Source organism: Salmo trutta, chromosome 38 (assembly GCF_901001165.1).
Source record: "Salmo trutta chromosome 38, fSalTru1.1, whole genome shotgun sequence".
NCBI lineage: Eukaryota > Metazoa > Chordata > Actinopteri > Salmoniformes > Salmonidae > Salmo > Salmo trutta.
In genome coordinates, this window is record NC_042994.1 from 24,558,795 (window position 1) to 24,585,319 (window position 26,525).

General features: G+C 42.2%; 1 protein-coding gene across 1 annotated transcript; it reads left to right on the forward strand.

Moving 5' to 3' along the window:
• The first annotated feature begins 325 nt into the window (after window positions 1-325).
• Window positions 326-17,767, forward strand: LOC115177969 (myosin heavy chain, fast skeletal muscle-like). Its single transcript, XM_029738972.1, has 40 exons — window positions 326-367; window positions 499-726; window positions 1,058-1,204; window positions 1,401-1,557; window positions 1,938-1,965; window positions 2,207-2,315; window positions 2,480-2,572; window positions 2,747-2,807; window positions 2,956-3,054; window positions 3,390-3,493; window positions 4,018-4,156; window positions 4,387-4,505; window positions 4,673-4,822; window positions 4,917-5,087; window positions 5,289-5,592; window positions 5,953-6,017; window positions 6,113-6,200; window positions 6,299-6,416; window positions 7,357-7,480; window positions 7,904-8,040; window positions 8,665-8,920; window positions 9,159-9,401; window positions 9,742-9,918; window positions 10,015-10,160; window positions 10,340-10,430; window positions 10,774-11,163; window positions 11,285-11,411; window positions 11,599-11,717; window positions 11,946-12,142; window positions 12,288-12,471; window positions 12,582-12,747; window positions 13,064-13,188; window positions 13,349-13,657; window positions 13,879-14,082; window positions 14,224-14,349; window positions 14,470-14,640; window positions 16,335-16,439; window positions 16,536-16,631; window positions 17,088-17,219; window positions 17,651-17,767. The coding sequence occupies exons 2-40, from the start codon at window positions 511-513 to the stop codon at window positions 17,669-17,671; spliced, it is 5,814 nt and encodes a 1,937-aa protein (XP_029594832.1). The 5' UTR covers window positions 326-367; window positions 499-510; the 3' UTR covers window positions 17,672-17,767.
• The last annotated feature ends 8,758 nt before the right edge of the window (window positions 17,768-26,525 follow it).

Here is a 26,525-nt window from a genome sequence, read left to right on the forward strand (position 1 = left end):
CGAACAAGTGGCATTTATTTAAAAATATGTATTTCTTTATTATGTGTTTTACTTCAAATCTGTAACATTAATTTACAGTAAAAAGTGGTGCTCCGGCACTAGCAAGGGTGTTCTAGAATGTAACTGGGTTTTCAGGTATTTATTTGAATTCCTGAAAGAATGCTTAGTGAAGTGAGTTGCCAGTAGGAAAATTAAAGTTACCAGTTGCACCTGTAATTAAATTGGACATGGCTGTAATGCCCCTTCGGGGCTAAATGATAAGGCTTTAGATATGTGTGTTTTCACAACACTCTAATGTGTCACACTTCCCACTTCCCTGTCACAGGGTCCTCCAAGAAGTACACATTCATCTGTAGGAGGGGAAAAGGTGAGACATGGTTTGAGTCTCCACATAAAAAGTGATGAGAATATTCTGTGAGCGATACCGCTCACCTAACTCTGTTGACTGGGGAGGAAGCACCACAGAGTCAATCGTTTCTTGTTTAATCTCTTTCCTAGTTATCCGTCACCATGAGTACGGACGCTGAGATGCAAATCTACGGCAAGGCTGCCATATACCTTCGTAAGCCTGAGAGGGAGAGGATTGAGGCACAAGCCGCACCCTTTGATTCAAAGAACTCCTGCTATGTGACAGACAAGGTGGAGCTGTACCTTAAGGGTCTAATCACTGCCAGGGCCGACGGGAAGTGTACTGTAACAGTCACAAAACCTGATGGCAGTAAGGAGGTAAGCCTGATATGAAAAGTATTCAAATTCAAGTTTGTGCAATTACTCTAATTCTCCATTCAAGTAAATATACACATTGGCATTTGTTTTCTTGCTAACAGAATATAACCTTCAAGCACATCATTTTTATCGCTGCTATTAAAAAATGGCATGGAATGTCTTATGTTGACTAGTCAACAATCACCAGTTATGTGTCAGTGGGTGATAACAAATTAGTTGGATTAATGTGGATATGCATTTTTTAAACGATTATTCTTGTACTTAATGAACAAAAAGCATTCAGTCATGTCTACTTTGATCTGCGTGTAATCTAGATCTCTGACTGTTTCAGGAAGGAAAAGAGTTCAAAGATGCAGACATCTATGAGATGAACCCCCCTAAGTACGACAAGATTGAGGACATGGCCATGATGACCTACCTGAATGAAGCCTCTGTGTTGTATAACCTCAAAGAGCGTTATGCAGCATGGATGATCTATGTAAGAAACCTGCACATACAAACACACACATACATGAACATAAGAAATACACACATAAATGAATTGTAGAAACCAAAAGATATCAATACAGTAGACCCACATCAGTATACCAAAGTACACCCACATCCTCACATAAATCCAGGTAAAAGTACATCTGACTTTACTAATCCTTTAATGTAATTATGCTTTCATCCAGACCTACTCTGGGCTCTTCTGTGCCACGGTGAACCCCTACAAGTGGCTCCCAGTGTACGACGCAGAGGTTGTCAACGCCTACAGAGGGAAGAAGAGAGTGGAGGCTCCACCCCATATCTTCTCCGTCTCTGACAACGCCTTTCAGTTCATGATGATTGGTACGATATCTCATGGATGGATGGATGGATGGATGGATGGATGGATGGATGGATGGATGGATGGATGGACGGATGGATGGTTTGGTTGGATGGATGGATGGATGGATGGATGGATAGTTGTGATTGATGGATGATGGATGTCCATAAGTGCATATGGATATCAAAGTCCATGAGTGCTTACGGATAGATGGATGGATGTATCAATGGAAATTAAAATATGCTTCAGAAAGGTATCTACTGTTTTCTAACAGTTTGCCTGGAATATCTGATTCACTTGAAAGGAACATTTTCCTAAATTACATTTTTGTTGATGCTATGAATTAAATAATGTCCCCATAATGTTGCTTGAGTATGATAAGCAATATGTTTTTTGGTTCCAGATAAGGAGAACCAGTCCATTCTGATTACGTAAGTTGTTTACTAAAATGTCACTTGAGAAAGTGTTTCTGTTGTAATAAGTTGGGTCACTTGGTGTGATGAAGTACATTATATTATGAATGGATTAGAGCATTAGGCTATGTGTAGTAACGAGTCAATGAGTGGGAATATTTGTTCATTACGGTGTAATTTCAATGCTATTTCTTAGTGAAAGCAAATTTTAATCTCAAACATGTAACTTAAACCCCTCTTTCTCTGTCATATAAACCAGTGGAGAATCCGGTGCAGGAAAGACTGTCAACACCAAGCGTGTCATCCAGTACTTTGCCACCATTGCAGTGTCTGGTGGCAAGAAGGAAGCAGACCCCAACAAAATGCAGGTAGGTTGTTCTTATGTTTGCCTTTTAATCACATTTCAGTATGGTTGGATATGTACACTTTTTTCCAGCTGTGAATCATGTTTCAAGAAATTTGTTCAAGCAATCGAGTGAAAACAAACTAACACTTTACCAGTTTCTGAGCAACTTGTGCTTATCTCAATCAGGGGTCTCTTGAGGATCAGATCATTGCAGCTAACCCTCTGCTGGAGTCTTACGGTAATGCCAAGACAGTGAGGAACGACAACTCGTCTCGCTTTGTAAGTATGAAGGGCATACTGTGGAAGTTACCTTATATTGGAAAAATGTATTTCAGTTGTTCCCTTTTGTCATATCAATAGATGTCCAACAAACTGTAACATTTAAAGGGGTCTATCAAAGAAATTGTTTTATTTATTTGTTGACCTATTTCTAACCCCCATGCTCTACTACAGGGTAAATTCATCAGGATTCACTTCCAAGCTGGTAAACTGGCTAAAGCTGACATTGAGACCTGTGAGTTGGTTTTGATTGTTTCTTAATTCTTTCCTCAATTCAAATTCTTTTTTGGGGAGATTATATCATTAAATGTTATCTCATGTTCTCTCTTTCTTTCTCACTCTCCTTGTGTCACTAAAACTTTCTCTCTCTCTTTCATCCTCAGACCTGCTGGAGAAGTCCAGAGTGTCCTTCCAGCTGCCCGATGAGAGAGGTTACCACATCTTCTTCCAGATGATGACAGGCCACAAACCTGAGATAGTTGGTACGGAAAAGTAGAGGTTCATGGGAAATTATTCCCACCCCCATATATTGATATATATAAAATATTCATAATCCACACTAATAATACTATTACAATGATTACATTCAAGGTAACAAGGCATCTAGACATTTGGAAGGTCTCTGGGAAATATCTATCATGTAATGCACTGTGATGCACTAGTCCACAAGTCTCAGTCTCCTCTTTTGATGCTATTTATTATATACTACATGTATCATTGAGTCTATCTATTGAGTAAAGGAGGGAGAGATACTGTAAAGGTAGGACAGCAAAATTCCAAGAGATTTAACTGGCAAGCTGTTGTCCATTGTCCACAGAAATGACGCTCATCACCACAAACCCCTACGACTTCCCCATGTGCAGCCAGGGACAGATCACTGTGGCCAGCATCAACGACAATGAAGAGCTGGATGCCACAGATGTGAGTCAAACAAAGGGTTCACCAAACACTAGATATGGAATAGGTAGGACCACCATACATACTGTGCAATTAAAAGTTGGTAGCAGCTGAGAATTAATGATTTTTTATTTACAGTATATTTACATTTTTGTCATTTAGGAGACTACATTATCCAGAGCGACTTACAGTAGTGAGTGCATACATTTTCATACTGGTCCCCTGTGGGATTTGAACCCTCAACCTTGGCGTAGCAAGTGTCCTGCTCTACCAACCGAGCTACACGGACAAATTACTTGTGTTAGTTAGGCATGTGCCTCAAGCCAATCTTCATAACTTCACATTTCGCCATGTAAGGCATCCACAAGAGAGCGCAACTAAGTGCCCTGTGGAACTGTGTAAAACTCCTTTTGTGTTTCCATCACTAGTGTGTTGGCCAAGAGTCAAATCTATTCATCCCATTCGATCTGGAGTGAGCCCAGAACTGTAGTGTAACTGAGCAAACTACTGTTCAGTTCATCACTGTAGTACTTCTTCTTTAATGCCAGGATGCCATTACAATCCTGGGCTTCACTAATGAAGAGAAGATTGGCATCTACAAGCTGACAGGAGCTGTAGTGCACCATGGCAACTTGAAATTCAAGCAGAAGCAGCGTGAGGAGCAGGCCGAGCCAGATGGCACAGAGGGTGAGTCCCACTCATAGATATACAACATATAGAGCATTAGTCCCATTCCCAGTCCCCACATAGAAATAGAACACCTAAGACAGACAGTGCCACATGAAAGTCAGGCAGGAGATCATTTTTGGAGACCAAAATACCACCTTCAGATATGATTTGGCCTAACTGTTCTGTCAATGTGAATTCAGAAACAAGTGATCTTGTGTCCCTGAGTCTGTTGTTGGTTCTCTCTCCAGTGGCTGATAAAATCGCCTACCTGCTGGGCCTGAACTCAGCTGAGATGTTGAAGGCTCTGTGCTACCCCAGAGTGAAGGTTGGCAATGAGTATGTGACCAAGGGACAGACTGTGGCTCAGGTAAGACTGCTAAACACAGCATCTACCATTTTCTGAGAACAGAAATTTTGGTGGGGATGAGTGGTATGCTTTTTTGAATAGTGATGTTGTTTTTCCCAAGCTCGTATCACCTTATCACTGGACATGGTCAATATCTCATGTTGTAATTTGATGTATTGTCATTACAGGTTAATAACTCAGTCTCGGCTCTGGCCAAGTCCATCTATGAGAGGATGTTCTTGTGGATGGTCATCCGTATCAATGAGATGTTGGACACCAAGAATCCAAGGCAGTTCTATATCGGTGTGCTTGACATTGCCGGGTTTGAGATCTTTGATGTGAGTATGAGACCAGAACAAGACAATTAGTTGTGATTGAGCTGGATTACAGTCTTGTATGATGAAATTATCCCTTTTAAAACTCCATCGACAGTACAACAGCATGGAGCAGCTGTGCATCAACTTCACCAATGAGAAACTGCAACAGTTTTTCAACCACACCATGTTCGTCCTGGAGCAAGAGGAGTACAAGAAGGAGGGAATTGTCTGGGCCTTCATTGACTTCGGCATGGACTTGGCTGCCTGCATTGAGCTTATTGAGAAGGTATAATGGACCGCCACAGCAAAGCACTTAGGAACCATTATTATCACTGTGGTACAATGCATCTGACTGTTGAGAACTCAATATGTTTCCTATTATGTGCCCCTAAATTAATATAATCCTATAATAGCATGTTTACTAAAGGAAAAAATGTGATCCTTAATGTAAATATCACTAATTTGATATACATCTCTTTTCGTGAAGCCATTGGGCATCTTCTCCATCCTTGAAGAGGAGTGCATGTTCCCCAAGTCTTCAGACACTACCTTCAAGGACAAGTTGTACTCCCAGCATCTTGGCAAAACAAAGTCGTTTGAGAAGCCCAAGCCTGCCAAAGGCAAGCAAGAGGCCCACTTCTCCCTGGTGCATTACGCCGGTACTGTGGACTACAACATCACTGGCTGGCTGGAGAAGAACAAGGACCCCCTGAACGACTCAGTTTGTCAGTTGTACGGGAAGTCAGGAGTCAAAATTTTGGCTGCCCTGTATCCCCCTCCCCCTCCTGAGGGTAAGACCAGCATCACGTCACAATATTTAACTAAATACTACTTATAACTCAGACCCAAATGTTCTTTAAAGGCTTTCAATGTATACCAATTTCTCAGGGTGTTTTCACCAGGTTAATTTATTTATACACTTGATTAATTCAGATCATACAATAGGTGTTATTTTACACAATCTCATTGGCAGCATTTCCCTCTTGATAAGTGTGAAGTTAACCAGAGATTATCTGGTTTATAATTAGTGTGCTTGCTGAAGACAAGACCACTCTAGATTTCTTACATATATGTGTTATTATTCTATTTATTCCACCCACTCTAGGAAATGTACTTTTCTAGTTATCTTTTACTTTTCCCCATTTTAACAGATAAAGCCAAGAAAGGAGGCAAGAAGAAGGGTGGTTCCATGCAGACTGTGTCCTCCCAGTTCAGGGTGAGCTTTTGAAATGTGTAGATTCAGTCCATCAAAAGGTGCAATTATCATAAATTACAGTATGTCTGAGAAAATGGTTTGTAACCCTCTTACAGGAGAACTTACATAAGCTGATGACCAACTTGAGGAGCACTCATCCTCACTTTGTGCGCTGCCTGATCCCCAACGAGTCAAAGACTCCAGGTACAATAAATATTGAGTTAAATATGTAATCTAATCAGTACAGCATCAGTAACCTCAACCCTTCCAATCTTTAACCTGTATATGGTTTGTTTTACCAGGTCTGATGGAGAACTTCCTGGTTATCCACCAGCTCAGGTGTAATGGTGTACTGGAGGGTATCAGGATCTGCAGAAAGGGATTCCCCAGCAGAATCCTCTATGCTGATTTCAAACAGAGGTACACACACACACACACACACACACACACACACACACACACACACACACACACACACACACACACACACACACACACAGAGAGAAATGATTGGCACTCTTGATAAAGATGAGCAGAAAAGACTGTATCAAATAAATAACACTGATACTGAGCTATATTGTATGGTCTAACATTTGTAACAATTCTATTATTTTATACTAATACAAATGCTCAAAGAAAGAGATTTTGTTTAACAATTCATATTTTATTTCAAGATAGGGCTCATAATTATTGACACCCCTGTTTTCAATACGAGGATAATGGCACTGAGTCTTTCTCTAGAATGTTGTATGAGATTGGAGATCACATTGGGAGGGATGTTGGACCATTCCTCCTTACAGAATCCTTCCAGATCCTTGATATCCACCATCTGCACTTATGGACTGCCCTCTTCAATTTAAACCACAGGTTTTCAATGGGGTTCAAGTCTGGAGACAGATGGCCATAGTAAAATGTTGATTATGTGGTTGATTAACCATTTCCTTGTGGATTTTGATGTGTGCTTGGGGTTATTGTCTTGCTGTAATAACCACCAGTGGCCAAGTTTCAGCTTGCTGGCTGGGGTTAGCAGGATTTTGGCTAAAATGTCATGGTACTGGGTAAAGTGATACCATTGACCTTAATGAGGGCCCCCAGATCAGTTGACGTAAAGTAGCCCCATAACATCAAAGATCCACCACCATATTTTACAGTAAGTATGGGGTTTATTTTCTTTATACACATATTTGTTTCGAATCCAAAAAGCATTTTGACCATACAATATATCTCAGTATTTGTATTATTCATTTTATACAGTCTATTTTGCTCATCTTTATCAAGGGTGCCAATCATTTTGGACCTCAATGTATAACCAACCAACCAATTACAACTTGGCATATTTTAAAACTGTCCTCTCACTCAGGTACAAAGTACTGAATGCCAGTGTCATCCCTGAGGGCCAGTTCATGGACAACAAGAAGGCTTCTGAGAAGCTGCTTGGGTCCATTGATGTGAATCACGAGGATTACAAGTTTGGACACACCAAGGTCAGTCAAATACCCCCAGTAAAAGCTGACAACAAAACACAACTTGAATGATAATTTATACCTGTACCATATAAAATCTCTCCAGGTGATCTATCCATCCTTTTGTTCTTTCTTCTTCATTTAACTAATGGAAAAGGTGGAAAAACATTGTAGTGTTTTTCTTAAAAGTCATTCATCACAAGTATAGATGAGAAACTAAACTCATTAAAATTGTGCTTTGTGTTAGAGTGGTATGGCTGCAGTTATCTGTATCTGTGTAGATTATTAAGCTACAACTGTACAATAACTAACAACTTATAAACAACCCATCACATGGTTTGTTTGCAACCATTGTAAAGTTAATGTTTAAATCAATCTAGTGGTTTGATCCTTTATTTCTATCACCGTCTGTTCTTCCATTGACCATGTTAACCTGTGTCTCAGGTGTTCTTCAAAGCCGGTCTGCTGGGTGTCCTGGAGGAGATGAGAGATGAGAAGCTGGCCACTCTGGTCGGCATGGTCCAGGCTCTCAGCCGTGGATTCCTCATGAGGAGAGAGTTTAGCAAGATGATGGAGAGGAGGTGAGGAATAGTAGACATCTTGGCAAAGCTTTCTGTCAACCACCTGTATCTAATGCATTATGATTACATACTGTATATGCTGTGAGTTGTTCAGAATGAGAAAGTACATATTATAATGGTCAACTAAAGCTTTTGGGTTAATTAATTAAAAAGTCCAAAAATATATTTAGCAACTAAGGATTCTAGCTTTATAGTTGCAGTTTGGGATTTGGCTGTTCAATTGTCATTTAAATGTGTGGTATTTACCTATTCATTGTTGAAGAATATAAAATATCTCACGAGCTTTGCATGACTGTCAGTCCTGGCCCCTTTCCCAGCTGTAAACAAACAGTGTTATTATTCAACTCCCGGAATGTAGCTTTATGAAACATCCCACTGGTCATTTCCATGTAATTTCAACCCCAAAATTAAATGTGATGACGTTGAAACAAACTGGATTTAAAAAAAGTTATCAATGTAAGGGAATTGTCTTTTATTTTCACTCAGCTTTTAATCTAAATCCAATAACATCGTGACATTTTTGTTGATTTCACGTTGAATTCACATTAGACCAAAAGTAAATCAAAACTAGACGTTGAACTGGGATGTCACTCACCATGCCACTCTGTCCTTTCTGTCGAACAGAGAGTCCATCTTCGCCATCCAGTACAACATCCGCTCATTCATGAATGTGAAAACCTGGCCATGGATGAAGTTGTACTTCAAGATCAAGCCCCTGCTGCAGAGCGCTGAGACTGAGAAGGAGCTGGCCAACATGAAGGAGAACTATGAGAAGATGAAGACAGACCTGGCCAAGGCTCTGTCTACAAAGAAGCAAATGGAGGAGAAGTTGGTGTCCCTGACGCAGGAGAAGAACGACCTGGCACTCCAAGTCGCATCTGTGAGTCAGCAACTACCCTCACATGGGCACATTTACATACACATGAATACACACACACATACACACATATGAACACACTGTAAAGTATGTGGCTAACTCACACATTTTTATTGCCCATGTTATATATTGTATATATTTCATGAATTTCTATTGATTTGCTCTGACCTCTTTGAGTAAAATGTATATTTTGATTCACAAAGTGAGGCCTCTGATTTGTTTACTCCTGTTCTGAAACCAGGAAGGAGAGAGTTTGAACGATGCTGAGGAAAGGTGCGAGGGGCTCATCAAGAGCAAGATCCAGCAGGAGGCCAAACTCAAAGAGACGACCGAGAGACTGGAGGATGAGGAGGAGATCAATGCTGAGTTGACTGCCAAGAAGAGGAAGCTGGAGGATGAGTGCTCTGAGCTGAAGAAGGACATTGATGACCTGGAGCTCACCCTGGCCAAAGTGGAGAAGGAGAAGCACGCCACTGAAAACAAGGTCTTGTGTCTTACCATAGACCGTCTAACCAAACAATAATCCAATCAAAACATAGCTTAACAGAAATGGAATTCAAGTTGTATTGTGGGTGCAGGAAAAATTAAGACACAATAGTGGAATTTCAGTTGCGGGGTACTCCCAACATTCATTGCATGTTCTGATCCCCCTCATTTATGACTTCCATTCAGTACACTGACATTGTGAACACTGCCATCTAGTGTTGAATCTTTAGTACAGTAATTGTTGATTAAAAAAAATATCGAAATGAAATGAATGCAATATATAACAAACTAAATCTCCCCTTTATGGTGAAGTGTAATTATGTTGTGGCCATTTACAGGTTAAAAACCTGACAGAGGAGATGGCATCTATGGATGAGAGTGTTGCCAAGCTGACCAAGGAGAAGAAAGCCCTCCAAGAGGCCCACCAGCAGACACTGGATGACCTGCAGGCAGAGGAGGACAAAGTCAACACTCTGACCAAGGCCAAGACCAAGCTGGAACAGCAAGTGGACGACGTGAGTGGAGTTGGACATTTTGGCCATGATAGCATGTAAAATGATATTATCTTCAGTTGTTTAGATTTTAACAATATATGTGTTTTTATCTTCTAGCTTGAGGGTTCTCTGGAGCAAGAGAAGAAGCTCCGCATGGACCTTGAGAGATCCAAGAGAAAGCTGGAGGGAGATCTGAAACTGGCCCAGGAGTCCATAATGGACCTGGAGAATGACAAGCAGCAAGCTGATGAGAAAATCAAGAAGTAAACACAAACAAATGACTACAGTATTACCTGCTATAATGGTTGTTCTTGACTAATTATTGTAATTATGAATTAGCACTTGAATGGTATTCTTATAAGCAAAGTGAATGGTATAATATTCTCCTTTTACACTATCAAACAAAAACAAACTCTGCAATCGACGTATTCTTGATTCTTAGGAAGGAGTTTGAGACCACCCAGCTCCTCAGCAAGGTTGAGGATGAGCAGTCTCTGGGAGCTCAGCTGCAGAAGAAGATCAAGGAACTCCAGGTACAGTAGAGGACATAAACTCCAGTACAGAAAAGCACAGACTTTAATCATTTCCTGAAAAACATTGTTCTGGTAGCACACATTTTTCACGGGGGCTTCTGATGGCTGAGTAGGTTTGACGATGGTGCTTCTTGTTGGTGATTCTAAACATTGTAAAGATGGTGCTTCTTAGCATTGTGATTTTGGTTCCTGCATGGGACACTGTCTACTGAATATATAAGTGTAACTGGCTTTGTATTAAACACATTTTTGCTAAATATACATACTATTATAATTTTTTGAGGTTCAATTGTTTCAACTGTATTGTAGTGTTCATCCCCCCTGCTCCTGCCCCCTGTTATAGGCCCGTATTGAGGAGCTGGAGGAGGAAATTGAGGCTGAGCGTGCTGCCAGGGCTAAGGTTGAGAAGCAGAGGGCCGATCTCTCCAGGGAACTTGAGGAGATCAGCGAGAGGCTGGAGGAGGCAGGAGGCGCCACTGCTGCTCAGATTGAGATTAACAAGAAGCGTGAGGCTGAGTTCCAGAAGCTGCGTCGTGATCTTGAAGAGTCCACCCTGCAGCATGAGGCCACAGCCGCCGCTCTGCGCAAGAAGCAGGCCGACAGTGTGGCTGAGCTCGGGGAGCAAATCGACAACCTGCAGCGCGTCAAGCAGAAGCTGGAGAAGGAGAAGAGCGAGTACAAGATGGAGATTGATGACCTCTCCAGCAACATGGAGGCCGTCGCCAAGGCTAAGGTGAGTAGTAATGTTTTGGTCAAGCAGTGTTGAGGAGGGTCAACTACATTACCATTCAATTGAACTGAAGTTGACAGGAGTCACATATATCAAGTAATGAAGGTACATGTTTCACTAACAGGGCAATCTGGAGAAGATGTGCCGTACTCTTGAGGACCAGCTGAGTGAGCTCAAGACTAAGAATGATGAGAATGTTCGCCAGGTCAACGACATCAGCGGACAGAGGGCCAGACTCCTGACAGAAAATGGTAACATCAACAATGAACAACAAGCCAATGCTTTCCTTCAGTAGAACACAACATGTATTAAGGGCTAAATCCACATAGTTTCTACTGTACTATTCACCACCTAAAATTGCCCTACGATTCCTCAACATACGTTTTCAATCTTAGAGAACAGAGACCTTATTAACAAGATATTCCCCTGTCCCTGCAGGTGAGTTTGGCCGCCAGCTGGAGGAGAAGGAAGCCCTGGTGTCTCAGCTGACCAGAGGCAAACAGGCCTTCACCCAGCAGGTGGAGGAGCTGAAGAGGGCGATTGAGGAGGAGGTCAAGGTAAGGGACTCAAAATGGACTCCACCGTCCACAGAGTTTAGAGCTATATATTTATATAGACGGTGACTACGCCACCCTCAGAGATTCCTACTGTCTCTCCACCCTCAGAGACATCCACTGTCTCTCCACCCTCAGAGACTGCTACTGTCTCTCCACCCTCAGAGACTGCTACCATAATTTGTTTTATTATCTCTCTCATCACTCTTTGTCTTTCATTCTTTCTCACAGGCTAAAAATGCATTGGCCCACGGTGTCCAGTCTGCCCGCCATGACTGTGACCTCCTGAGGGAGCAGTTTGAGGAGGAGCAGGAGGCCAAGGCAGAGCTTCAACGCGGCATGTCCAAGGCCAACAGTGAGGTGGCTCAGTGGAGGACTAAGTATGAAACTGATGCTATCCAGCGCACAGAGGAGCTGGAGGAGGCCAAGTGAGTCGCACGCAACAGAAAAAACTCAGATATGGTGTGGATGGTGAGGGTGGTAGGGGGCTCTGAGAAAATGTTTCATCAAGATGTATTGTTTGTCAAAATGTTTTAAAATTACACCATAAAACCACCGTCTGTTGTCCAACAGGAAGAAGCTGGCCCAGCGTCTGCAGGATGCCGAGGAGACCATTGAGGCGACCAACTCCAAGTGTGCCTCCCTGGAGAAGACCAAGCAGAGGCTGCAGGGAGAGGTGGAGGACCTCATGATTGATGTTGAGAGAGCCAACGCATTGGCCGCCAACCTCGACAAGAAGCAGAGGAACTTTGACAAGGTGAAAATTAATAAACCTATATTTGTTATCAATTGTATAATTGTTGCATATTTCTAATTTAAAAACTCTTCATCTTTGACTTCTAATGAATATCCCATGGATTCCCCTAGGTTCTGGCAGAGTGGAAGCAGAAGTATGAGGAGGGCCAGGCTGAGCTGGAAGGAGCTCAGAAGGAGGCTCGCTCTATGAGCACTGAACTCTTCAAGATGAAGAACTCCTACGAGGAGGCTCTGGATCATCTGGAGACTCTGAAGAGAGAGAACAAGAACCTGCAACGTGAGCATTTGACAGCAGTTCTATTTGGCTCATGTTTGACTAGTGTTTTGAAAATGGAGGGAAATGCAATCATCAAAACTATTATTACACCATTTCAGAAATGTCATGTTCAGCATAATTTGTATATATTGTTTTACTTGTAGACAGTATTCCTTTGAATATTCCAAATAAGTGGTAGGCAATTATATTTGCAAGATGCTATGAGGTAATGTTAGTTAATGAACTATTAATATGATTCAATGTCAAATTCAGCGCACTGGCATATCCACTGAAAATCTCCCAAGTCTAAACTTCTTGTGTGTGTGTGTGTGTGCAGAGGAGATCTCTGACCTTACTGAGCAGATTGGAGAGACTGGCAAGAGCATCCATGAGCTGGAGAAGGCCAAGAAGACCGTGGAGACAGAGAAGTCTGAGATCCAGACCGCTCTGGAGGAGGCTGAGGTACAAACTACAGCAGTTTGATGGGAAAGCAGTGTTACACTAGCCAACGCCAGCTACAGTCCAATGATCCCTGTATTGGAGTTGATTGTGGTCACATATATTTAATTCCTACATCCAAATGTATTGAACACAATTGGCCTGACTGCTTCTGTTTGTCCAGGGAACACTGGAGCATGAGGAATCCAAGATTCTGCGTGTGCAGCTGGAGCTGAACCAGATCAAGGGTGAGGTGGACAGGAAGATCGCTGAGAAGGACGAGGAGATGGAGCAGATCAAGAGGAACAGCCAGAGGATGGTTGACTCCATGCAGAGCACCCTGGACTCTGAGGTCAGGAGCAGGAATGATGCCCTGAGGGTGAAGAAGAAGATGGAGGGAGACCTGAATGAGATGGAGATCCAGCTGAGCCACTCCAACAGGCAGGCCGCTGAGGCCCAGAAACAGCTGAGGAACGTCCAGGGACAGCTCAAGGTAAAGGGACTGGGACATCAGGCTCAAAAACCTGAACATGGAGAGGGATTTGTTTGTGAATCTGTAGAAAAGAATAGAACAGAGGAATTGAATAGAGTGGACAATGCACTGTAGAAATTTAGGGATGCTGGGTAAATTCTTCCCAATGAACGTTTTTATCACCCATCCTATCACCCCTATTTCCACAAGTCCTAATGAACGTATGTCATTGTGAATCCCAGGATGCCCAATTGCACCTTGATGATGCCGTCCGTGTCGCAGAGGACATGAAGGAGCAGGCAGCCATGGTGGAGCGCAGAAACGGTCTGATGGTGGCTGAAATCGAGGAGCTGAGAGTTGCTTTGGAGCAGACAGAGAGAGGCCGCAAAGTGGCTGAGACTGAGCTGGTAGACGCCAGCGAGCGTGTTGGACTGCTGCACTCCCAGGTATGGGACAAAAGCCATTTCCAACCAAGCATACTGTTTAAACACACCTTGAATTCAACCATGCTTGCATTGAGATTTTAATAATTTCAGCCTTGTAAATTCTCTTTAGAGCTAAACAAATCATCTTGTTCCCTCCTTCAGAACACCAGCCTTCTGAACACCAAGAAGAAGCTGGAGACTGACCTGGTGCAGGTGCAGGGAGAGGTGGATGACATCGTCCAGGAGGCCAGGAATGCAGAAGAGAAGGCCAAGAAGGCCATCACTGACGTGAGTCCTTGAATTACATCATCTTGAATTGTCCCTAAGCGCCAATGGTAGCTGGGCTAGTTACGAACAACAAAGATCTCAGAGGAACGTTATGATGAATTAAACAAACTACCATTCCAGGCGGCCATGATGGCTGAGGAGCTGAAGAAGGAGCAGGACACCAGCTCTCACCTGGAGAGGATGAAGAAGAACCTGGAGATCACAGTCAAGGACCTGCAGCACCGCCTGGATGAGGCTGAGAATCTGGCCATGAAGGGAGGCAAGAAACAACTTCAGAAACTGGAATCCAGGGTGAGTTATCAGCAGGGTGGATTTGGGGTTGGATTAAAAGACAGTGTCCTGGAAATGTATTTGATCATGTAAAATACACTGGAGCATTTTGTAATTACTTTTTCTCTCATTAACCCACCTAAATCAGGAGTTCCCAAATGTCTTTGCATCAGGGACCCCTTCATAATATCAGAACACAAATCTTACATTAGAGTGCGATATAAATAGCATCCACACAGTTTTACTATGACTTCAGCAGTGCATGGTCAGACTAATCAAGTCTTGGCCCCTGGGAAAGAACATTTGTAAGTCCCCTCTCTTGGCATCAGAGGGAATATTTTCCAGTTTTAAAGCAAAAATTACATTACAATTATGTTCAAAACAAAAACATTGGCAATATGTTACACTTATGTTAGGAAGTTGAGAACAATTGGAGACAAGATATGAAAATGTATTTATCTAGTTGTTTCATTTAGTCTTGTACAATTCTTCTAAACTGCTGTCACGCCCTGACCATAGACAGCCCTTGGTTCTCTATGGTGTTTAGGTCAGAGCGTGAGTGGCGGGTGTTCTAGTCATTCTATTTCTATGATGGTGACTTGTATGGTTCCCAATTAGAGGCAGCTGTTAATCGTTGCCTCTAATTGGGGATCATATTTAAGAAGCCCTTTCTCCCACCTGCTTTGTGGGATATTGTTTTGTGTCTGTGCATGTAGCGCCACTGTGGTCACGGTTTCGTTGTTGGTTATTTGTTTTTTGGTAGTTTCACTTTGAATAAAGATGTGGAACTCAACTCACGCTGCGCCTTGGTCCGCTCTATACGACGATCGTGACAACTGCAAGTTAATTAATAGATTCAATAATAATAATACAAATTCATGATACATGAACACACATTCATCTAATTCATCTCAAAGTAATATTTCATTTCTCTCTCTCTCTAGATTGCTAGCTACATGTCTCATTCACTCTGCTGCAAAAGGGCCGTTACTAGGAAAGCTAGCATTGCTTTGCGGGGCTACCAGCTAGAAGGCTAATGGCTAAATTAGCCTGTAGGCTACAGGATTTTCATAAGTTCATGAAAATATAACATCTTAACAAACATTACTCTCTAGAATATGGTGCTTTTCCACTCGCTTACCTTAAAAATAAAGACATAAAAATGTATTTATGTCGGTGCTTCTGTCTTGCTGTGGCAAACTTTGCAATCCCCCATAACAGAAGCAAACTCATAACATTAAAACAGGCGATTGGCGACCTCTATTGGCCATACTGGTACTGCAACATGCACTGCTAAATGTACGACAAAATCGGTCAAATGTAAAAAGAGTCCTATATATTAATACTACAAGAAGAATTTAGTTTAAAAAAAATGTGCAATTGTTGGAATAGTCTGCCTACCAATATCCCTGTGAGCCTCCCACACCCATGTTGTACATCTAAGGGTTAAGAACATAAATAGTGGATTAATAATTTTACATTGTATTGTATTGGACCTTCTAATCTTGTTCCACAGATCCTTGGTAGTTTCATCTGTTGTTGCTAGCAATATTCATGAACAAATTTAAATGTTAATCCCACTTTGGGAACCACTTGGAAATGTACATAGTGAAAGACAACAATTGTGCCTCCTTGACTTGGTAGAAGACTCTACCTCTGTTTTACAAAGATTTGTTTCACCACCTCAAATGCCTAAATGTATTTGTTCCACAAAGGTGCGTGAGCTCGAGACTGAGGTGGAAGCAGAGCAGAGAAGAGGTGTAGATGCGGTAAAGGGAGTCCGCAAGTATGAGCGCAGAGTCAAGGAGCTCACTTACCAGGTAAGAGAAAGTGCATTCTTCACTCACTTGACACTAACACAGATAGGTTTGTGTATAAAATTATACTGACATTGATTATTTGATCTTCTCCCACAGACTGAGGAGGATAAGAAGAACGTTAACAGACTTCAGGACCTGGTAGATAAGCTGCAGATGAAAGTGAAGGCCTACAAGAGGCATTCTGAGGAAGCGGTGAGTCAAATACTGAGTTAAATACCCTGAATGCATAAATTCGACATTTTTTTTTATATAATCCCCGTAAACATTACAAAACTTAATGTCCATACAATGTAGTTTGAAGTAAGTGTTGCTACAGCACATCAGTCAACAGGGATAATTGATAGTGCAAGTAATTGCTGATGAAATTATGCACATTTCTGAGTGCCTCCTATTCCTATGTGTAACCAACTTAAAGGAGAGGGGTTGAATATTAATTTGCTGCACCGGGGGCTGGTCCAGTGATCGTGCTGGAGGCATTTTGATCCCCCATTCTGACACTCACTTCTTCTGTTGTATCATCTGTCTACCTGTATAGATTGCTATCCTAAATCTGTCTTTTTTTATTTAAAACAATTGACAGAATATTAATTTGCTACCTGAAGCATCAAACTTGAAATGCTGATGCTCTGCTCTCTTTTCCTCACCCAGGAGGAAGCAGCAAACCAGCACATGTCTAAGTTCAGGAAGGTTCAGCATGAGCTGGAGGAGGCTGAGGAGCGTGCTGACATCGCTGAGACTCAGGTCAACAAGCTCAGAGCCAAGACCCGTGACTCTGGAAAGGTACAGAACTGCTGCTAAACCTGTACCTGACTCATGTTCAGATATGACCACATCAACACCACCTATGATTCAGTCTTCTCAGAGGTCAATACTGACCTTTTACACTTGTTCAGCTGTATTTAAGATCACCAAGCAGCACATTTCAGGAATTGCTAAAAAAGAAAGGTTCATTCTGTTGGTACTTCAAAATTGAAAATCCAAGCTGAGCACTGAGCATTAAATGCTTGATATATTATATTCTGTCCAAGTCTATCCATATATTTAGCATGTTCATTATTATTACTGATCCATTATATTCTATCCAAGTCAACCCATATATTTATCATGTTCATTATTATTACTGATCCATTATATTCTATCCAAGTCTATCCCTATATGTATCATGTTCATTATTATTACTGATCCATTATATTATTTCTTTCTTCTTACAGGGAAAAGAAGTTGCTGAATAAACGAAGACCAAAGTCTCATTTTCCTGTGTTGCATAAAATATGATTTTCATGGTGAAATGTTGAGCATTGATTAAAAACATGTGGGTCTACATACAATTCCTTTGTGACTGTGGACTTATTACTCAGCAAACAGATTTTTCAAATAATAAAATATTGTACTTTAATTAATGGACCAATTTGGGATTCCAAAAACAACAAAGCAGACACCCCAACAAAGTGGTAACTTTTTTTGGTAAACATCTGAGGGATGAGGATGGAGAAATGTAACCACTATCAAATTCTCAGACTGAGCTATGGATGTAAGGACTGACCATCCATAACATAAAAAATATAGTTTTAACTCTTTACACTCTTTACGCTGGAATTGTAGGGATATTCTCAGAACTATGTTCTCAGAAAACAACAAACCAGAATTTTGCATTTTTTTCAATTTAATTTAATTTCACCTTTATTTAACCAGGTTGGCTAGTTGAGAACAAGTTCTCATTTAAACTGCGACCTGACCAAGATAAAGCAAAGCAGTTCGACACATACAACAACACAGAGTTACACATGGAATAAACAAACATACAGTCAATAATACAGGAGAAAAAAGTCTATATAGAGTGTGTGCAAGTGAGGTAAGTTAAGGGAGGTAATGCAATAAATAGGCCATAGTGGCAAGGTAATTCTGGTATAGCAATTAAACACTGGAGTGATAGATGTGCAGAAGATCAATGTGCAAGTAGAGATACTGGGGTGCAAAGGAGCAAAATAAATAAATACAGTATGGGGATGAGGTAGTTGGATGAGCTATGCACAGGTGCAATGATCTTTGAGCTGCTCTGACAGCTGGTGCCTGAAGTTAGTGAGGGAGATATGAGTCTCCATCTTCAGTGATTTTTGCAGTTCGTTCCAGTCATTGGCAACAGAGAACTGGAAGGAAATGCGGCCAAATGAGGAATTGGCTTTGGGGTGACCAGTGAAATATTCCTGCTGAAGCACGTGCTGCGGATGGGTGCTGCTATGGTGACCAGTGAGCTGAGATAAGGCGAGGCTTTACCTAGCAAAGACTTGTAGATGACCTGGAGCCAGTGGGTTTGGCGACGAGTATGAAGCGAGGGCCGCCCAACGAGAGCATACAGGTCGCAGTGGTGGGTAGTATATGGGGCTTTGGTGACAAAACGGATGGCACTGTGATAGACTGCATCCAATTTGTTGAGTAGAGTGTTGGAGGCTATTTTGTAACTGACATCGCCGAAGTCGAGGATTGCTAGGATGGTCAGTGTTACGTGGGTATGTTTGGCAGCATGAGTGAAGGATGCTTTGTTGCGAAATAGGAAGCCGATTCCAGATTTAATTTTGGATTGGAGATGCTTAATGTGGGTCTAGAAGGAGAGTTTACAGTCTAACCAGACACCTAGGTATTTGTAGTTGTCCACATATTCTAAGTCAGAACCGAACAGAGTAGTGATGCTGGAAGGGCGGGCAGGTGCGGGCACTGATCGGTTTAACAGCATGCATTTAGTTTTACTTGCATTTAAGAGCAGTTGGAGGCCATGGAAGGAGAGTGGTATGGCATTGAAGCTCGTCTGGAGGTTAGTTAATTAACACAGTGTCCAAAGAAGGGCCAGAAGTATACAGAATGGTGTCGTTTGCGTAGAGGTGGATCCGAGAATCACCAGCAGCAAGACCGACATCATTGATTTATACAGAGAAGAGAGTCAGCCCGAGAATTGAAACCTGTGGCACCCCCATAGAGACTGCCAGAGGTCTGGACAACAGGCCCTCCGATTTGACACACTGAACTCTATCTGAGAAGTAGTTGGTGAACCAGGCGAGGCAGTCATTTGAGAAACCAAGGCTGTTGAGTCTGCCGATAAGAATGTGGTGATTGACAGGTCGATGCACAGTATTGTCTCTTATCGATGGCGGCTATGATATCGTCTAGGACCTTGAGCGTGGCTGAGGTGCACCCATGTCCAGCTCGGAAACCAGATTGCATAGCGGAGAAGGTACGGTGGGATTCGAAATGGTCTGTGATCCGTTTGTTAACTTGGCTTTCGAAGACCTTAGAAAGGCAGAGTAGGATAGATATAGGTTGCAGCAGTTTGGGTCTAGTGTCTACCCCTTTGAAGAGGGGGATGACCGCAGCAGCTTTCCAATCTTTGGGGATCTCAGACAATACGAAAGAGAGGTTGAACAGGCTAGTAATAGGGGTTGCAACAATTTCGGCAGATCATTTTAGAAAGAGAGGGTCCAGATTGTCTAGCCCGGCTAATTTGGAGGGGTCCAGATTTGGCCGCTCTTTCAGAACATCAGCTATCTGGATTTGGGTGAAGGAGAAATGGGGGAGGCTTGGGCGAGTTGCTGTGGGGGGTACAGGGCAGTTGACCAGGGTAGGGGTAGCCAGGTGGAAAGCATGGCCAGCTGTAGAAAAATGCTTATTGAAATTCTCAATTATCGTGGATTTATCGGTGGTGACAGTGTTTCCTAGCCTCAGAGCAGTGGGCAGCTGGGAGGAGGTGCTCTTATTCTCCATGGACTTTACAGTGTCCCAGAACTTTCTTGAGTTTGTGCTACAGGATGCAAATATTTGTTTGAAAAAGCTAGCCTTAGCTTTCCTAACCGCTTGTTCATTTTGGTTCCTAACTTCCCTGAAAAGTTGCATATCACGGGAGCTATTCGATGCTAATGCAGTACGCCACAGGATGTTTTTGTGCTGGTCAAGGACAGTCGGGTCTGATGTGAACCAAGGGCTATATCTATTCCTGGTTCAAAAAAAATTGAATGAGGCATGCTTATTTAAGACGGTGAGGAAGGCACTTTTAAAGAATAACCAGGCATCCTCTACTGACGGGATGAGGTCAATATCCTTCTAGGATACCCGGGCCAGGTCGATTAGAAAGGGCTGCTCGCTGAAGTGTTTTAGGGAGCGTTTAACAGTGATGAGGGGTGGTCGTTTGAACACGCAGACCCATTACGGACGCAGGCAACAGGCAGTGATCACTAAGATCTTGGTTGAAGACAGCAGAGTTGTATTTGGAGGGCAAGTTGGATAGGATGATATCTATGAGGGTGCCTGTCTTTACGGATTTGGGGTTGTACCTTGTAGGTTCATTGATAATTTGTGCGAGATTGAGGGCATCGAGCTTAGATTGTAGGATGGCTGGGGTGTTAAGCATGTCCCAGTTTAGGTCACCTAGCAGCATGAGCTCTGAAGATAGATGGGGGCAATCAATTCACATATGGTGTCCAGGGCACAGCTGGGGGCAGAGGGTGGTCTATAGCAAGCGGTAACGGTGAGAGACTTATTTCTGGAAAGGTGGATTTTTAAAAGTAGAAGCTCCAATTGTTTGGGTACAGATCTGGATAGTAAGACAGAGCTCTGCGGGTTATCTTTGTAGTAGATTGCCACACCGTCCCCTTTGGCAGTTCTATCTTGTCATAAAATGTTATAGTTAGGGATGGAAATTTCAGGGTTTTTGATGGTCTTCCTAAGCCAGGATTCAGACATGGCTAGCACATCCGGGTTGGCAGAGTGTGCTAAAGCAGTGAATAAAACAAACTTGGGGAGGAGGCTTCTAATGTTAACATGCATGAAACCAAGGCTTTTACAGTTACAGAAGTCAGCAAATGAGAGCGCCTGGGGAATGGGAGTGGAGATAGGCACTGCAGGTTCTGGATTAACCTCTACATCCCCAGAGGAACAGAGGAGGAGTAGGATAAGGGTACGGCTAAAGGCTATAAGAACTGGTCGTCTAGTACTTTCGGAGCAGGTTTCTGGGCGTGATAGAATAGATTCAAGGCATAATGTACAGACAAAGGTATGGTAGGATGTGAATACAGTGGAGGTAAACCTAGGCATTGAGTGACGACGAGAGAGATATTGTCTCTAGAAACATCATTTAAACCAGGTGATGTCATAGCATGTGTGGGAGGTGGAACGGAAGGGTTAGCTAAGGCATATTGAGCAGGGCTAGAGGCTCTACAGTGAAATAAGATAATAATCACTAACCAGAACAGCAATGGACAAGGCATATTGACGTTAGGGAGAGACATGCGAAGCCGAGTGATCATAGGGGTCCAGTGAGTAGTTAAGCTGGCTGGAGACACGGCGATTCAGACAGCTAGCGGGCCGGGGCTAGCAAGCTAGCAGAAGGGCCTTAGAGGGACGTTGCGACGGAAGAAGTCTGTTGTAGCCTCCTTGTGCGGAGCCTCCTCGTGTGGTTCCATCGGCAGACCAGCCGTGATGGACTAGTAGGGTTCGGGACAGTAAAGGGGCCCAGTCCAATTGACAAAATAGGTATAGTGGCCCAAGAAATTGGCCGATGGACCTATTCAGCTAACAGTCCGATATGCTCTAGACAGCTAGCGGGCCACGGACAGCAGGCTAGCAGATGGGCATTCAGGGGACGTCACGACGGAGGGGCCTGTTGGAAGAAAAAAAACCCTCAGGCAGATTACGTCGGTAGTCCAGTCGTGATGGATTAGCAGGGCTTCGTGTAGTAAAAGGAGTCCAGGCCAATTGGCAAAATAGGTATTGTAGCCCAAGGAGTGGCTGATGGACCTCTTCAGCTAGCCAGGAGATGGGCCTAGCATGGGCTAGCTCCAGGCTAATTGGTGCTTGTTTCGGGGCAGAGACGTTAGCCAGGAGTAGCCATTTGGATTGCAGCTAACTAGCTGTGATGATCCAGGTGAAATGGTTCAGAGCTTGCGGTAGGAATCCGGATATATGGAGAGAAAATAAGTACGGTATGCTCTGGTTTGAATCACGTTTGAACTGGCGAGAGTTTTCCGAGCTAGAGGTTAGCGATTGACCGCTAGCAGTGGTTAGCTGACTACTAGCTAGTAGCTAGTTAGCTGGCTAGCTTCTGTTGGGGGATTCGAAAGTAAAGAAAAATACTTTAGAAAATAGCAGATCCATACCGCATTGGGTGAGGCAACCCGCCTCGCGGGAGCGTATTATAATTTTTTCACAGATTATGCAAATATGAATCTGTTGTGGACACACTACGTAAACATTAATGGTGATAGAGCATCTGACCAAATTACTCAAGATTTTAGTTCTGGGTTTTACTGATATTATGTGCATATAAATGAGAAAATAAATGACAAATGTGAATTTTTTTATCATTAGCCAGTTTGCATTTGCAAAGAAACCTTTTCAGCAGATATACACTTCTGTAATGATTAGAGTTCTTATGGTAATACATTTTCGTATGATTTCTTAGATAAATTATGGTAATAAACATTATAAACATGGTTTTACACATTATAAACACGGTTTTACACATTATAAACACAATAATACACAAAATAAACACAGTAATACACATTATAAACACAGCAAACGCATTATAAACACGGTAATATACATTATAAACACGGTAATACAAAAATGGTTATATACATTATAAACACAGTAATACATTATAAACATGGTAATACACATGTCTATAAGCTGCAGGTGCCTACCGGTACATTGAAACAAATTAACTTTACACAGGCTTTAACGAAACACGGCTTGTAACAAAAATTAATAGGCTTTAACGAAACACGGCTTGTAACAAAAATAAATAGGCTTTAACGAAACACGGCTTGTAACAAAAAATAAAAAATTAGCAGTAAGCTTTAGTTGTCTTTTTGCACTGAGTCAATTCCTCACGCTGCTGTTTCCAACGTCTTATCATCGACTCATTAAGACCAAGCTCCCGTGTAGCAGCTCTATTTCCTTTTCCAACAGCCAGATCAATCACCTTCAACTTGAAAGCTGCATCATATGCATTTCTCCGTGTCTTTGCCATGATGAGGGTGACAAAATGACTACCGTAATCAGAATGATGGGAAGTTTGAGAGCGCTCGATTTAATCTAAACAGTAAACTAAAAAGTTGTTTGACCTTAACCCGTTCGGCAATTCATTGGTCTAATGAAAGCTTCATGCCGCCAAAAAACTGAGCACGTCACAGAATGTGTTTTTTTGGAGAAAAAAAAATTGAAAGGGGGAAAAATCCATATATTAGCCGCGTCATTGTTTAAGCCGCGAGGTTCAAAGTGTGGGAAAAAAGTTGCGGCTTATAGTCCGGAATTTACGGTAATTGTTTTCATAATCTTTGAAATGCAAGAAAAGCCATTATTACACTTAAGAGTCTAGGCACAATTTTGATTTTGGCCACGAGATGGCAGCAGTGTATGTGCAAAGTTTTAGACTGACACACACATTTGAATAAAAAAAATGATTTTATCGAACAAAGCCATGCTACATTTTATCTCTGGGAGCCTCAGGATGACATATCACTGCAAGATTACTGAATGTAAGTACATTATTTACCTTCAGAGGTGAATGAATCAAACCAGTTGCCATGATAAAAGTTTTTTGTTTTTGTGCACTCTCCTCAAACAATAGCATGGTATTTGTTTCACTGTAATAGCTACTGTACATGGTGGTCCTGTGTGGCTCAGTTGGTAGAGCATGGTGTTTGCAATGCCAGGGTAGTGGGTTCGATTCCCACGGGGGACCAGAATGGAAGAAAAACAACAACAAAAAAAGTATGAAAATGTATGCACTCACTACTGTAAGTCGCTCTGGATAAGAGCGTCTGCTAAATGACTAAAATGTACATTGGACAGTGTAGTTAGGTTAACAAGAATGTAAGCTTTCTGATCATATAAGACATATCTATGTTTTGGGAAATGTTCTTGTTACTTATGTCATGACTGTCCTGATCAGGTCAGGGTACAGGAGACCACCACCCTACAGATTATCTCCCAAACCCCCAACAGAGGAGGAGAGATCTAGGGGTCTGAAGATGTGGGGGTTTTATGACACCTCATGCCCATAATACAGAGAAATTCCTTTGTCCTAACAATGGAGAACTGGCCTCAGAACCTTAAACATGCAATAAAGGGACTTTGGAACAATGGTTTCCGTCAGCCACAATGGTGGTTATGACGAAAAGTGGAATATTAAAATGTATGTAACTTTTGTATTTGTTTTTAAAGGTTAAGAGATGACGTTATTATGAAAACATTGTACCTTTAAGAGTTTTCCCAGTATATGCCTGATGTTTATACATTGTACGCTGTTTGGAAAATATCCAAATCAAACAGAATGTTTTGATAAAGATGAAATGTGAAGTTAGTGTCTAAAATCGGATTTTTAGCCAAATCTAAGCCTTGCCCCTTTTACTTGGTCCGCCCAGAGAATCGCCCTAAAGGCTGTTACACCCACTTCTGACCCGAGGGTATAAGACAGGAGAGTGAAGAATTAACATAGTAGACTATTGACCCCAAGCTGCAGCCAAGGTCTAACAAAGTCGACGAACCCCAAAACGAAACACAAGGTTGAAGACAAAGAAATAGTTTTCTACACGAGCTACGGACGAGTAGCTGTGTCTAAGCGGGTGAATTCAAGCCGAACCACCCAGCCTCCACTCTCCATTGAATCGTGGTATCGACACCATTCGAGCCGAAGCTGTGAGCTCTGAGCTACAGAGCTGTCTGTCCTCAGAAGACCCCTTTCCGATCAAGGGTGAGGATCAGACCACTTAGCCAAGAAGGACACTGACATCGTGAGGACAACCAGAGAGTTGCGCCGGAGAAGAAGTGCGTCATTTAGAAGCCTAAACGACCCACGCGGAGCTTCCCACCTGAGAACTACAACACGTAATTACATCATTATATTCTGACCCATAAGAGCGGCAGTTCGGGGCAAGGCTAATTTTAAATAAGCATGGCTGACAAATGAACCCAAATGTATATTTCTCTCGTGTACTTCCTTTCTTTCTCTCTCTTTAAAATCCCCGTTTTGGGTAACAAGCGCCATAGTGTGTTGGCCCGTTATACTAAGTCCTAATCGATAGCTAGACTGTGTTTTGTGTATGTGCATTTTTATCATCATTTTAGCTTGCTAGTAAATAAATAATCAACTAAGATTGGTGTGGTAAATTCAGTGGTAAAGCCCGGGTCCGTGCAGATTCCCGGATTATACGACTTTCAGATTATGAGACTGTAGAGGAAATTGATTAATTTAGCGACTGTTGTAATCGATATTCTGATATCCTTTGAGTTAATTTGGGAAATAGAAACTCAATCAAAACAATGTTCCCATGGTGCCCCAGGTTAATGAGTTAATAATTGCTTGATTCATTGCTTAATTCATTTAATCACGTAATTATAAACCGTTAATCATTCGATGAGCAACAGTCGTCACATTAACTAATACAACGTCACGACACTTACAACATTATGCTAATCACATTAGTGCACGTTAGCTCAACCGTCCTGCGGGGGGACACCGATCCCATGGAAGATTAACCCCTTTTTTTCAATTTTCACCTAAAATGACATACCCAAATCTAACTGCCTGTAGCTCATCCCCTGAAGTAACGATATGCATATTATTGGTACCATTTGAAAGGAAACACTTTGAAGCCCTTCTTTTGCCTGCCACTGCAAAGGTTAGTGGCGCTTCCTGTTTGGAATCTTCTCAGGTTTTGGCCTGCCAAATGAGTTATGTTATACTCACAGACACCATTCAAACAGTTTTAGAAACCTTTGGGTGTTTTCTATCCAAATCAAACAATTATATGCATATTCTAGTTACTGGGCAGGAGTAGTAACCAGATTAAACCCGAAGATGCGACCAGGTTCTGTTAATCTCCAACTTTCGACCATGGATATTTCTTTCCTTCCCGAACCATCTTCCTCACTGTGTGGGGGGGTAAGATTCACTTGGCAATAGAATATTTGTACTAATTGTGCTGTCAATGTTCACTTGAACCAAATGTAAAGGACATCATGCAGCTTGCTTAGCGATCACCACTTCCTCCTTATTCGGAACATACCGAAGCTCAAACTCAGGACCTCTATCTC